The 14,452-nt window shown below is 41.0% G+C and overlaps 1 protein-coding gene across 1 annotated transcript in view; it reads right to left on the reverse strand.

The window, feature by feature from the left end:
• Positions 1-14,452, reverse strand: part of jam2a (junctional adhesion molecule 2a) — a 49,796-nt gene that overhangs the window by 3,609 nt on the left and 31,735 nt on the right. The window contains exons 7-9 of the mRNA XM_084050897.1: positions 12,474-12,581; positions 10,571-10,583; positions 3,697-3,777 (exon numbers count right to left, since the gene is read on the reverse strand). Of these exons, the coding sequence (XP_083907023.1) occupies positions 3,697-3,777; positions 10,571-10,583; positions 12,474-12,581 (202 nt within the window). The remainder of the gene's footprint in view (positions 1-3,696; positions 3,778-10,570; positions 10,584-12,473; positions 12,582-14,452) is intronic.

Below are 14,452 nucleotides of genomic sequence, written 5' to 3' on the forward strand. Positions count from 1 at the left end.
TAAATATCATAAGATTTTAGTCAACTAAATCTAGTTAATTTTTTAATTGGCGGTGCCTTGATGGCGTTTTAATGGCTGATTTTACACTTGGTTGCACATTGAAAATAGCCGATCTACAAGCTCACAACGCGTTGCTGTGCGACGCGTTGTGAGCTTGTAGATCTGCTATTTTCAGAGTGCAACACCCGAGCGCAACCAAACATAAAATGACTTGTCTTTTAGTTCTACTGGATCTCTTTTCCACTAATCCCTCCCTAACAAGTTTTTATTTGTTTAGTCTTTGGTTTTAGTCATCGTAGCTTTTTTATTTCGTTTTCGTCAGTGAAAAAAGGTAGTCGACAAACATTTTTCGGCATAGTTTTATTCGACGAAATCAACGCTGACGCACACACGTATTACTATACTTGTGAGGACATCAACACTTTAGGGATGTGATTTTAATAATGCCATTTTGGGGCATTTGCACAGTGCGATGCGTTGTGAGCTTGCAGATCGGTTACTACAATTTAGTATGACTCAGGCATAATTCTAATCCCCTAAAACTACCGTAACCTCTAAATGTCTGGTCCTAACACTAACCCCAACCTGAATCTTTTCCTAATTGTAAACGTATCTCTAAAAAAAACTTTAAAGACGGGGTGCCGTGATTTTCAGTGATTCCCCCCCCCTACAACATAATCATCAGGTATTATGGTTATACTAGGAGGAAGATTCTTTTCAAAAAAGTGTACAGAAATTGTTAAAATTATGTTTTTATGTGGACACGCCTCCAGTTCATTAAGTGGTCTGGTTCTCACCTTAGCACCTCCTCCACCACCTTAGCACCACCCACCTGTCCTAGTCTCTCCTCCTCCTCATGCCCACACCTGTTGTGTTATGATAATGAGGGGGAGGGTATGTTTTTAATATGTCACTAAAGCGCTGTTTTTCTATTGGCACGTTTGACCCTCAAGGTTTCAGCCTCCAGGTAGAAACTCAAAATAGTCAAAACACCATAAAAACACCACCAGGGGGCTTAATGAAGTTCTATAAACCTCATAGACACATGAAAAACAGAAAAAGTGCAAAACCATGGCACCACCTCTTTAACCCAAAAAACAAGCATTTCTCTTGTGAGGACCAGGAAAACAGTCAGACACACACGCGCGCGCGCACACACACACACACACACACACACACACACACACACACACACACACACACACACACACACACACACACACACACACACACACACACACACACACACACACACACACACACACACACACACACACACACACACACACACACACACACACACACACACACACACACACACCTCCCCACTGGGTGAAGACAAAGGACACCCTCCAAGCCACAATGGACTGAACAGCATTTAACCACTTAGTGTTCTTATTTCCAGGGGGGGGGCGAAACATTCACAGAAAATAGCCGATCTACAAGCTCACAAGATCGTCTATTTTCGAGATTTGGCCTAGAGGGGGGGAAAAGGAGGGGGGCCTTGAATAGACCCCTGGGGAACCCCGGTCAACGGAGTGTAATTGGGTTTAAGACGGTGACGTGGTTCTGCGACACACAGCAGTGCACACACGCATACACACGCACGCACACACACACGTTTGTAAACTTGTGAGGACATGAACATTTTAGGAAGGCGATTTTAGGAATTCCGGCATATGGTGCCTGCAGCCTGGTTGTGCTGGTGAAAACAACTTCACGACAGCTCGGCTCTGAAAACTTAACCAGGGGGGCTGGTACATGGATCGTGTTTGTTTATACACACGGCCAGATGATGGATTATTATGGATATACACAAAATAAAACACAAAAATTGCTGGCACTGGGTGAGTATATTATGAAAATACTCTGGCAGTCAAAGAGTTAAGTACAATTTTGAGGTATTTGCACTTGAGTATTCACAATTTCCAACACCTTTACTTCTACTCCACTACATCTCAGAGGAAAATAATGCACTTTTACTCCACTACAATTATTTGAAAACTTTAGTTACTAGTTAATTTGTAGATTTAGATTATTATTACAAAACATCCATTACCCACTTCAGCCCAATATACATTTCGGCCATTTGAAAATAGCCGATCTACAAGCTCACAATGCGTTCGCGATGTGACGCATTGTGAGCTTGTAGATCTGCTATGTTCAAAGATTTGTATTCATTTTATACATTTGAAAACTTGTGAAATGGGACGTGCTGCATAATGACTACTTTCTACTTTTGGTACTTTAAGTACATTTTGATACTAATACGTTTGTACTTTTACTCAAGTACATTTTGTGTTCCGGTCTTTTACTTGTAACAGAGTACTTCTACATTGCAGTATTGATACTTTTACTTAATAAAAAAATGTGAGTACTTTTCCCACCACTGCTTGTGGGGACATTTGGCCCTCACAACTTAAGCATAGCAATACAAGTACACACACACGCACGCAAACTCACACGCACACATTTTTCTCAAGGCAGTACTAATGATTATCTGCTTGTTTGCTTTGTTTTGTCTGCTCGTCCTGTCCTGTCCGCAAACAGCGTTTTCCCAGTGACTTGCAGGCAAGGGGGCAAGTCAAGCTTGCTACAAAAGTAGCAGTAGTAGTAAATTAGCAAACTGGACATTTAGACTGAATGTTTCCTTTATCCTCATCTTGCGCTGATACACGCAACTGTTTCGCCAGGTTTTATTTTTGTTGTTTCCAGTGGTGGAAAGTAACTAAGTACATGTACTCAAGTACTGTACTTAAGTACAATTTTGAGGTATTTGTACTTTACTTGAGTATTTCCAATTTCCAAAACTTTTACTTCTACTCCATCTCAGAGGCAAATATTATACTTTTACTCCACTACAATTATTTGAAAACTTTAATTACTAGTCACTTTTCAGATGTAAATAATTATATTATAAAACATACATTAACCACTTCAGCCCTATATTATACATAGGCCATTAGAAAATAGCCGATCTACAAGCTCACAACACGTCGCATCGTGACGCGTTGTGAGCTTGTAGATCTGCTATTTTCAAATACTTTAGTACTTTTACTTTTGGTACTTTAAGCACATTTTGATGCCAATACTTTTGCACTTTTACTCAAGTCCATTTTTTTTATCTGGACTTTTACTTGTAACAGAGTATTTCTATATTGCAGTATTGGTACTTTTACTTAACCTTTACTTATTTTCTATCAATTACACACCCCATGAAGCCTTGATTTCATGGATTTATTTTTGTTTTTGTGGCATTCCTAAAACAATAATTTGATGACCGTGTGTATTTCTGGTAGGAGACACAAATAATCTACTTCGTGTCTCCTACCGGATACATTAGCCGGTAGGAGACGGGAATCCAATTATTAGCTTAGGAATGCGACAAAATCAAAAAAGAATCCATGGATTCAAGGCTTCATAGGGTGTGCAATTGATAGAAAATAAGTCATCTTTTGGGTGAACTCCTCCTTTAAGTCAAGAATTTGAGTACTTTTTCCACCACTGGTTGTTTCTCATAAGCGTGCATCCGTTGTCCGTCAACGACACAGCCGTCTGTGCCTTGACTTCTGTGCCCTGACTGCATGCGCTCCCCGCCCCCTCGCCCCCTCGCCTGCAAGTCACTGGGAAATGGGAATACGCCGTTCGCGTCCTGTCCTATGTCTCGTCTCGTCCCCCTGTCACTCTTTCACTCACATGTCGTCTGTTCTGGCGGTGGTGTGCAGGCTTTGACTGCTGATGTGGGACACCCCGTGACACTGGGAGATCCAGAAGGACCTGCAATGGTGGGGGTGGTGGTGGTGGTGGTGGGGGGGGTCAGTGGCCAAATAGGCTCTATGCACAGCAGCCATATTGGACAGAAATTGGGCCCCTTCCTTGCTTCCTTCACAGGTGTTACCAATGACACTAATTAAGGCTCTGTTCTATTTAGTGTAGCACAGTGGTTCTCAAACCTTTTAATTTCAAGGACCCCCATAACTCTGAGAGTGTACAATTGGAACCAAATGGACCCTCCCGGGTCCATTTGGTTCCATTTGTACACTCTCAGAGTTACACCCTCTCAAGGAACCATGAGGGTTCCTGGACCACACTGTGAGACCCACTAGTATTTCTAGTGAGCCAACATGCACAATATCAGCACCCTGACTCTGTTTGACCAGAATGGAACAGAGCCTTCATTAGTATCATTGGTAACACCTGTGAAGGAAGTAAGAAGAGGCCCAAAATTGCTGCTGTGCATAGAGCCTATTGGAGGGCTTCAACAAGTCAGAGTTGAATACCGTTGCTGTCGGGCAGAAACCTTGTATTTCAACGTTTTATGTTTTTTTTTTTTTTTTTAATAATGCCCTACTTTGTAATACTACAGTGTCACACAAAAGCAACATAATTAGAAGATCTACAAGCTCACGACGCGTTGATTGGCAATTTCGTTGAAGTGGTTAAAGGGCTAGACCACTTTGGTAGAGGTGTGGGTTGTGTAGTTACTTTGCCATGATGCAACTCCAAAAGTGAACAAGAAATCACAAATAATTGCTCCATTGATTAGAAATTGATCGTTAAAAAAATACCCCAAACCTGGTAATATTTATTTATTTTTAAATGTTTACTTCCAAGTTTCCGACCCTATAAAAAATAGCAAAATCAACAGGAAGTAACATTTTTTCTTTAAAAAAATAAAATAGTACCAGGTTTGGTGATGTTCTATATTGTCAGAATCAGCTTTGTTTACGTTTGTTTACGGGCTAAAAGAGTTCCTCCTTGAGTCTCTTCACTGTGCAATGTAAGTCAATGAGGAGCATAAATTGAATGATCAATTTCTAATCAATGGAGCAATTATTGTTGATTTCTTGCCCACCTTTGGAGTTACATCATGTCAAGGTAAGTGGGTTTTATCAATATTTAACCAATGAAAAGTATTAACCCATTAAGAGCAGATATACAAGCTCATATATAGCCTACGAGCTTGTAGATCTGCTATTTTTGAAAAATCGTGAACATTTCTGCAAATCTTTTAACATATGTATTTTTTTAAGCGAACATTTTGTAACTCAAATCTTATTGCTTCTTATTGCTTTTTTATTTATTTTATTTTTTACTTATGTTGCTAAATATTAGTGGTTCTTAAACTTTTTCATGTCAAGGACCTCCCAAAATGATATGCATTTGGCCTCGGACACCCATCTGAAAATATTCTGTTCCAGGGACCCCCAGAAGCAAAGATTTGAGTTAGAAATGTATATATTCAAAGATTTGCACACATTTTCATGATTTTTCATAGCGCGGCACTCGGTACAGCTTGTATATCTGCTATTTTTGAATAGCCCAAAGAAATCTCAAAATGACAGAGATGCGTTCCCGGTCTTAATGGGTTAACAAGAGCTTGTGACAACACAGGTAAAAAAAAAAGGTCTTCCATTTCCTGAAAAGTAGCCGCTTTGGACGCACAAGGTTTCCACCCGACAGCAACGATATATGGGTGACGTTAGGATTTACACTGCACACCATGCTTTGATTTTAGGGGTGTGTGTGTGTGGGGGGGGGGGGGGGGGTCTTGTCGCTGGTAACTGTGCGTTCACACAGCCAATCAGGATGCTCGGGCGGGGGAGGTCAGTAGTGAGCCAGTCACATGCAGCGGTTAAAGGGACATGAAACCCTAGGCTGGTTTGCAGCGGTGTAAAGTAGCTAAGTACATTTACTCAAGTACCGTACTTAAGTACAATTTGGAGGTACTTTACTGGAGTATTTCCAATTGTCGATACTTTTACTTCTACTCCACTACATCTCGGAGGCAAATATTGTACTTATACTCCACTACAATTATGTGAAAACTTTAGTTACTAGTTACTTTGCAGATATAAATAATTACATTATAAAACATATTAACCATTTCAGCCCTATTTCATACCTAAGCTACTTGAAAATAGCCGATCTACAAGCTCACAACGCGTCGCATCATGGCGCGTTGTGAGCTTGTAGATCGGCTATTTTCAGACTTTTTAGTACTTTTACTTTTGGTACTTTAAGTACATTTTGATACCAATACTTGTGTACTATTACTCAAGTAAAATTTTCTGGTTTGGCAGTTTTATTTTCCAGTTCAGGTTAAAAACTACAGCAGATTCAAAACATGGCAGGCTGTATGAGGCTGACCTTAGAGTACATAGTGATGTAAGCAACACAGCTGCGGCTAATCAAATTAAGGATGTGTCGTGAGCTTGTACAGTAGATTGTCGGCTATTTTTGAAAATAATCGAAGTAGCCTATAAAGGTAGGGCAAGTGATATTCCTTTGTTGAAATAAGTGTTAAAGGAGTAGTTCACCCAAAAAATTACTTATTTTCTATTAATAACATGAATTCATGGAGATTCAAGCCAATAATTTGATGACCGGCGGAAAGATGCTATTGTATCTGGTAGGAGACTCAAGAGTCTCCTACCAGGGAGTTCTCAAATTCTACCCGAACCCGACCGGGCCCGACCCGACCCCACATTTTCGGGCCGAGCCGGGCCTCAAAAGTATGCTAATTGGTCGGGCCGAGCCGAGCCTCGGGCTCCATGAATTTTTTTTTTTTTTTTTTTTTAAATGATTTTTTTAAATAATAATAATAATAGATAATTCTGGCAGCGGTGGCCTAGTGGTTAGAGGGGCGGCCTTGATACCGGAAGGTCCCTAGTTCGATTCCCCAATTCATCACATCAATCATGAATCACCGCTGAATAGCCCTTGAGCAAGGCTTCCATGCAGGGTCCGGCTGGAAACAAGCTTCGTGCTTAGTCCGACACCCTGGGTAAACAACAAACTTTGCTTTATAAATACACATTCAGAACAGAAAAAAAAAATCTTATTTTTCCCCCCCTCGGGTTTTTTCGGGCTTTCGGGCCTAACATGATGATAATAGTCGGGTTCGGGCCAAGCCTCGGGCCGGCCCAGTCGGGCCCAGTTAGGGCCGAGCCTTAATTTTCAGGCCCGTAATTTTCAGGCCCATTGGCTCAGGAATGCGACAAAAACAAATAAATCTCCATGTATTCAAGGCTTCATGGGGTGTGTAATTGATAGAAAATAAGTCATGTTTTGGGTGAACTAATCCTTTAAATAACTACATAATCGGATAGTACTCATGGCTATAGAGTGTTTGTTCAGTAACAGGAGTCTCCATGTCTCTCCAGCTCTTTAATAAACAGAAAATGCATTTCAATTTGTATCCAATCAGGATACAGATTAAACAAGATACATTGTAAGTGATGACACAAAGAAATGAGCAAACTGGAACACCATAACACTATAAACGTGAAGCTGATAAATGGGTACTCTCTCCTGATTGGTTGAAAATGTGCAACCCACCTGAAAGTACAATTTCTGTTGACTAAAGAGCTCGAGAGACAGGGAGACTCCTGTTACCGAACAAACACTATAGCAATGGTTACTATCACAATATAGTGTTATACTCCAAATCTAAACCCTGCTCTTTCTTTGCACCTGCTGGCTTGGCAGTGTTTCTTCTGCAGGTCTCACGCTGTATAAACCTCAAACATCAGATCCCAGGAGAATGATCATGGCCAAACACCACACCATAGCCACGTGATGCTGGATCACACACACACTCGTGGCTCAGCCCCACTGTTGCCAGATGTTGAGAAAGAAATAAGCAACGAGGTCTATGAAAACAAGCCCAAAAGAAGCGACACAAGTCACACGAGCACTTTAAACATACGGTACGTTGGCTATTTGAAAATAGCAGATCTACAAGCTCACAACGTGTCGCGATGCGACACGTTCTGAGCTTGTAGATCTGCTACTTTCAAAAGAAACACAAATCTGGTAGGGGGGTGCCTGGCACAAAATGTTTTCAGATGGGGATACGTGGACAATGACATATTCATTTGACATGAAAGTGTTTTAAACCACTGGTTTAAACAACGTTGGGAAGCAAGCCCAAAATAAGCAACTACACTTTAGAAACAAGCCTAAAAAAACGCAAACCACAATTACCAATTATTTTCAAGCGACTTCATAGAAAACAAGCCCAAAGTTGCTTATAATAAGCAGCAGATATGGCAACAATGCTCAGCACTGGGGGGCCTCTCTCTGTCATTCTCGCCTCTCTGACACGCAGTCTCTCTACTTTGTCTCTTTTTTCACTTGAACTAAAGTTCTCAATGAATTGTAGCGGAGTAAAAAGTGCAATATTTGCCTCTGAGGTGTAGTGGAGTACAGATAAGCTAGGGCTGTCAATTATGGAATTTGACTTGATGATTAATTGTCGCAAATAATTGCGATCACGATTTCATTGCGTTTCTGTCGTTGAACATTGGAACATTATGAATAGAAATTGCATTTCTGTTTGGCTTTTAGGCTTCTCAAACAAAAGGTGCACGGGGCAGAGATGACAAATAACTTACATAATAGGCTCTATGCACAGCAGCCATATTGGAAAGAAATTGGCCCTCTTCTTACTTCCTTCACAGGTGTAACCAATGATACTAATGAAGGCTCTGTTCCATTCTGGTCAGGGTGCTGATATGTGCATGTTGGCTCACTAGAAACACTCCATTTTGGTTCCCAAATGGCCCCTTATGGTGGGTGTGTAACTCTGAGAGTGTACAAATGGAACCAAATGGACCCATAAGGGTCCATTTGGTTCCATTTGTACACTCTCAGAGTTATGGGGGTCCTTGAAAATAAGACAACCACTATGCCACACTAAATGGAACAGAGCCTTAATTAGTATCATTGGTAACACCTGTGAAGGAAGTAAGGCAGGGGCCCAATTCATTCCCAATATGGCAGCTGTGCATAGAGCCTATTATGAATATATTTAGTCACAGTTTTAGTCACCATAGCCTAGTTTTTACTTAGTTTTTTATTTAGTTTTAGTCAGTGAAAAAAGGTGGTCGACGGACATTTTCCGTCATAGTTTTTAGTCGACAAAATTAACACCGGCGCTGTGTGGGGGGGCTCTTCCTGCCTCGGGGTTGAGCTGTGTGTCGTTACCGTTAGTTAGCGCATCAGAATTCATGTCACATCGCCTCACACTCTGTTTCTATAAATAGGAACGTCTACTCTGACAGGTCCGCGTTAGCTCAGCGGGGATGAGCATCATATCCTTACAAGAGACAAAGATGAGGTTAGCACAGCGGGGAGGAGCATCATATCCGTACACGAGACAAAGGCGAGAGTTGCAGAATGGCCGCACATCTGAAGGCACCCAGCTGAGAACTACAGCCCTGATTCAGATCTATTAGTTTTGGCCGATATAATGGGCTATTATTTGCCTTTTTTTTTAAAGACATCGGTATTGGCAATTATGCTGATTTTTAGACTCAATTTTTATGATCGCTGAAAAATAGGCTTCATTTACAGTCCATAGAAACCAATGGCGCAACGTTGTCCATATTTTTTTTACGGCCTAAGTCATACTAACCTCTTTACAGTGTCATGTTGTCCCCTTATCAACAACGACTGACAATAAGAAAGCGTTCTGTCCTTACACTTACCTCTACCCTCTATACTTAAAAAGTAAAACGGACCTCAGTTGCACTGTACTTGGGTGCGTCCTTTTTCCGATCTACACCAAATCTCTTATGGCCCGAAAAAATATGCCGATATATAAGATCTTGTAGATCCGCTATTTTTTTAGCGAACGCCCTCTGTCTTGTACGGTTTGTGTGAGTGTGACTGAAGTGGGTTTAGCAGCACGTCAAAAACTATGCCCACTCTTTGTGCACATGCTGTTGTCTGTCATGATGGATGAGTAGAAAACCCACACATGCACGCACGCACGCACACACGCACACACGCACACACGCACAGACACACAGACAGACACGTTTGTATAACTATAGTTGCGAGGACATCCTGAGCCTCAAGCTTGAGCGTAATAGTGTGCCAGTGTCATGCAAAATAGCAGATCTACAAGCTCACAACAGGTCACACTGCGACGTGTTGTGAGCATGTGGATCTGCTGTTTTGGGGCGGGCAGACACACACACACACACACACACACACACACACACACACACACACACACACACACACACACACACACACAGCTGTCACTGGGCACAATCCTGACTCACTATGCGCGCATGAGCGCACATGCACGCACAGGGGCACACACACACACACTGCAAGACACTCACAGGCACACGCCGTGCAAACCGTTAGTCCCACTAGACCAATGGTTCTCAAAATGTGGCCCGAGGACCCCTAGGGGTTCCGATTGGTCCCAGGCAAAATTAGCTAATACAATGTAACCACTTTAACCCCTATATATACATCATTTATATAGTGAGCTTGTAGAGCTTCTATTTTCAAAAATATCTTAAACAAATTTGGGATATTTTTGGAAACATTTTAACTACACAAATCTTGTATGGGGGTCACTGGCACTGGCTAAATATTTTCAGATGGGGGCCCGTGGCCAGATACATGTTACTTTGGGGGTCCTTGACATGAAAATGTTTGGGAACCTCAATCTTTTCAGGCCACGTTTGAGAACCACTGCACTAGACAGTAAAGACGTCAGTTTTCACACCAATTAATTTAGATACTTAAAAAACAATGTCCTTACCTTCCTCTGTGTCCTGGATGGATGGATGGGTGGATGAAGGGGAGGACGGACGGGAAGGAAGAATAGAAGACAGAAAGAAAAGTCACTTTTTTTTGCAGGACAAAGACATCCGATCCAACAGAATCAATCCACAGAGGTCGTCTGTGAACGAGACCCGCCTACCTGATGAATGAGGCACACATGATGCTACCAAACCATGAAAACTAAAACTACCACACCGCAGAGCAGTGGTGGAAAGTAACTAAGTACATTTACTTAAGTACTGTACTTAAGTACAATTCTGAGGTATTTGTACTTTACTGGAGTCTTTCCAATTTCCAATACTTTCACTTCTACTCCACTACGTCTCAGCAAATATTGTACTTTTACTCCACTACATTTACTTGAAAACTTTAGTTACAGAGTTAGTTTAGTTTCAGATATAATTTATGATATTATAAAACATACAGCTTGTAGATCGGCTATTTTCAAATATTTAGTACTTTTACTTAAGTACATTTTGATGCCAATACTTTTGTACTTTTACTCAAGTACATTTTTTATTCTGGACGTTTACATGTAACAGAGTATTTTTTATATAGCAGTATTGGTACTTTTACTTAGTAAAGAATTTGAGTACTTTTTCCACCACTGCTGCAGAGAGAGAGAGAGAGAGAGAGAGAGAGAGAGAGAGAGAGAGAGAGAGAGAGAGAGAGAGACAGAGAGACAGAGAGACAGAGAGAGACACACGCACGCACGCACGCACGCACGCACGCACGCACGCACGCACGCACGCACGCACGCACGCACGCACGCAGAGAGATCTGCAAAATCTTGAAGTACTACTATTTGTTTCAAAAGCATTATACCAAGCTGTGTACTGTACTGTATATATAACTAAATCTAACAGCAAATGCATATGTGTGGTTCTGTAAGCTAGCTTCTATAAGTTAAAATGTGACACAGCCAGGTTTACACATTTCTTTCTTGCCATTTAATTGCACATACATTTGACTGTTGACATTTGCTTTGGTAAGGCAAACGTATGTTTTCTCATGCCAATAAAGGTACTTTGAATTGAATTGAAAAATTGAGAGACAGACAGACAGACAGACAGACAGACACCACTTTCCATGAAGCCCATGTCTATAATGCATTATAAACATAATTATAATGCATTATAATCTGCTTATAACACTGTATAATCATAGTTGTAAACAATTACTTTAAGTAAAGTGAAAAAGGTGAAAGAAATTGCATTCGTTCTATGAAATAACAGCACACACAGTGAGGAATGGCAGTACTTTACTTTATCCACTATAGTGACTTATAATCACACTTTATTAAAGGGCTTGGTTGAAGGATTGATTCTGATCGGTCTGTTATTTTTCAATAATAACTGCTGCTATCAATGATAGACCGCCCAAGGCAACGCACCTGAATCAACTAATTAATTAGCCAATGCGCGGCGCTGGGTCACACAATGAGTGAATCATTAAATGACTATTGACTACATTTTTGTGGGTCGCGAGTGAATATTCCTAAATTTAGATTTCCACAAAAACAGTTCAGTTGAAAACAAATTAAAAAAAGGATCTCATGAATGCAATAAAAAGAATCAAAGAAATTCCCTAAATTAGAAAACAAATGTTTAAGAAGTACCGAAAATAGCAGATCCACAAGCTCACAACGCGTCGCGAAGCGACGCGTTGTGAGCTTGTGGATCTGCTATTTTCACTCATTTGGGACCTGGGCAAACATCTAATTTCTCTTGTGGGTCTTCTTGAGCTAAAAAGTTTGGGAACCACTGTTATAACGCATTATAATGTTTATAATTACAATTATAATGCTTCAGAGAAAGTGCTACTGACAGATCAAGCAGATATACAGACAGACTTAGATCATATAGAGAGCAGACACTCACGGCTGAAGAATCCATTGCGGTGCAGGATGTAGCCCCCACACCCGCAGATGATCACCACCAAACAGATGACCACTACCACCGCCACCACCGCCGCCACGTTGACGTCCTCTGGAGAGGGGAGGGGGACGAGGATGCAGGGGGGACGGACGGGGTCATAGGACAAGAAGAGGAGACAATTACAATTTAGGCATTTAGCAGACGCTCTCATCCAGAGCGAGTTAGAAAAATCAAGGTAACACACATACATCAAATGCAGAGAGACAGTGTAGCGCCTCAGTAAACTAGGATCCCAGGTAAACCAAGAACCTAGCATCAGTCTAAACCAGTGGTTTTCAACCTTTTTCATGCCAAGGACCCCTAAATTGATACACATTTGGCCGCGGACCCCCATCTGAAAATGTTTTGTGCCAGGGACCCCCCAGAGGCAAAAATTTGAGTTAAAAATGTTCGCTTATATATAAATATATATTCAAAGATATGCACACGTTTTCAAGATAAAAAAAAATAGCAGATCTACAAGCCATGAGCTTGTATATCTGCTATTTTTGAATAGCCAAAGCTAAGTGGTTAAAATGATTGTGACGCTATGTTAATTAATTTAGCTGGGGACCCCCTGGTACCCCCCCCTGGTTGAGAACCACTGGTCTAAACGATATACTATTGCGATAACAATCTTTACATTGAAACTATGAAACTATAGGATACCAGGTAAACAATTAACCTATCATCAGTCTGAATAACATGCTATATAACTTACATTCTTAACATTTGTGGTCAAGAAAACCAAACAAACATGAGAACGACCGACCAAGATATGTCTGCATGGTAGACATATCTTGGTCAGTCACTAGCATCAGCAGAGAGAGAGAGAGGTGGAGAGACTGTAAGTCAGTAATTCCCAACCTTTTTTTAAATTGCAAGTGCCCCCAGTTCAATAGGTATTAGATTACACCACAGACCCTTAATTTGATACCATTGTTTTCTAGGACCCCAATCTTAGGCTGTAAAATATGCTGTGTCAATTTAACTCTGAGAGTGTACACATGGATGTGCACGCTCTCAGAGTTACAGACCCATAAGGTTCCATTTGTGCACTCTCAGAGTTACAGACCCATAAGGTTCCATTTGTACACTCTCAGAGTTACAGACCTGTAAAGGTCCATTTGGTTCCATTTGTACACTCTCAGAGTTACAGACCTGTAAAGGTCCATTTGGTTCCATTTGTACACTCTCAGAGTTACAGACCCGTAAAGGTCCATTTGGTTAACTAACTATCCATCATTATTATTTAGCTGGTGACCCTCTGGAACCCCCTCCAGGGACCCCTGTCCCCACTTTGAGAAACCAACGCTTTGAGTTATCATCCGTGCCACCGAACAGGCAGCAAGACAAATGGCAGAGGAGCGAGCCTTCTCCGCGCCTCATTAGCCTGCATTTGTGCATCGTTTCATGTGTAAATATGACAGAGCACACCGACCCAGCGCGCGGGGGACGGCGAGGATGAAAAGGCAAAAAAAAAAACGTTCCTGCGCGGGGAAAAAAGCAATAACGTTTTCAGGAATAGACTCAAAACATATCGATTGTCACGCAGGTGTCTGAACGTCGTTGGCCACGGTTGGTTGCAGAGGCCGACGATGGATGCTTGTGGTTTTCAAACTTGTTTTTGTGTCCAAGGCACAGCAAAGAGCAACAATCGCCTGTATTCGTTCCGTGCAAAAGCCGGTGTGTCCTGATTTTTAACCTTTTAAATTATTATTATTTAAACTTTTAAATTATTTCAAAAATAGCCAATCTACTTTTTCTCTCTGCTATTTTTGAATGGTTAAAAAAAAGCATTTTATATATTTTTTATATAACTAGAGTTAAATACTCTTTACATATAGTATATTGAAATTATGAAAAGAACGTTTAATACTTAATGATAGGATAACATGATACGTACTTCATTTATGCTGTGTGTAATAGATTTTTCTATTTAT

The sequence above is a fragment of the Gymnoscopelus microlampas genome, assembly GCF_963454915.1.
Source record: "Gymnoscopelus microlampas genome assembly, chromosome: 24".
In the NCBI taxonomy this organism is placed as follows: Eukaryota; Metazoa; Chordata; class Actinopteri; order Myctophiformes; family Myctophidae; genus Gymnoscopelus; species Gymnoscopelus microlampas.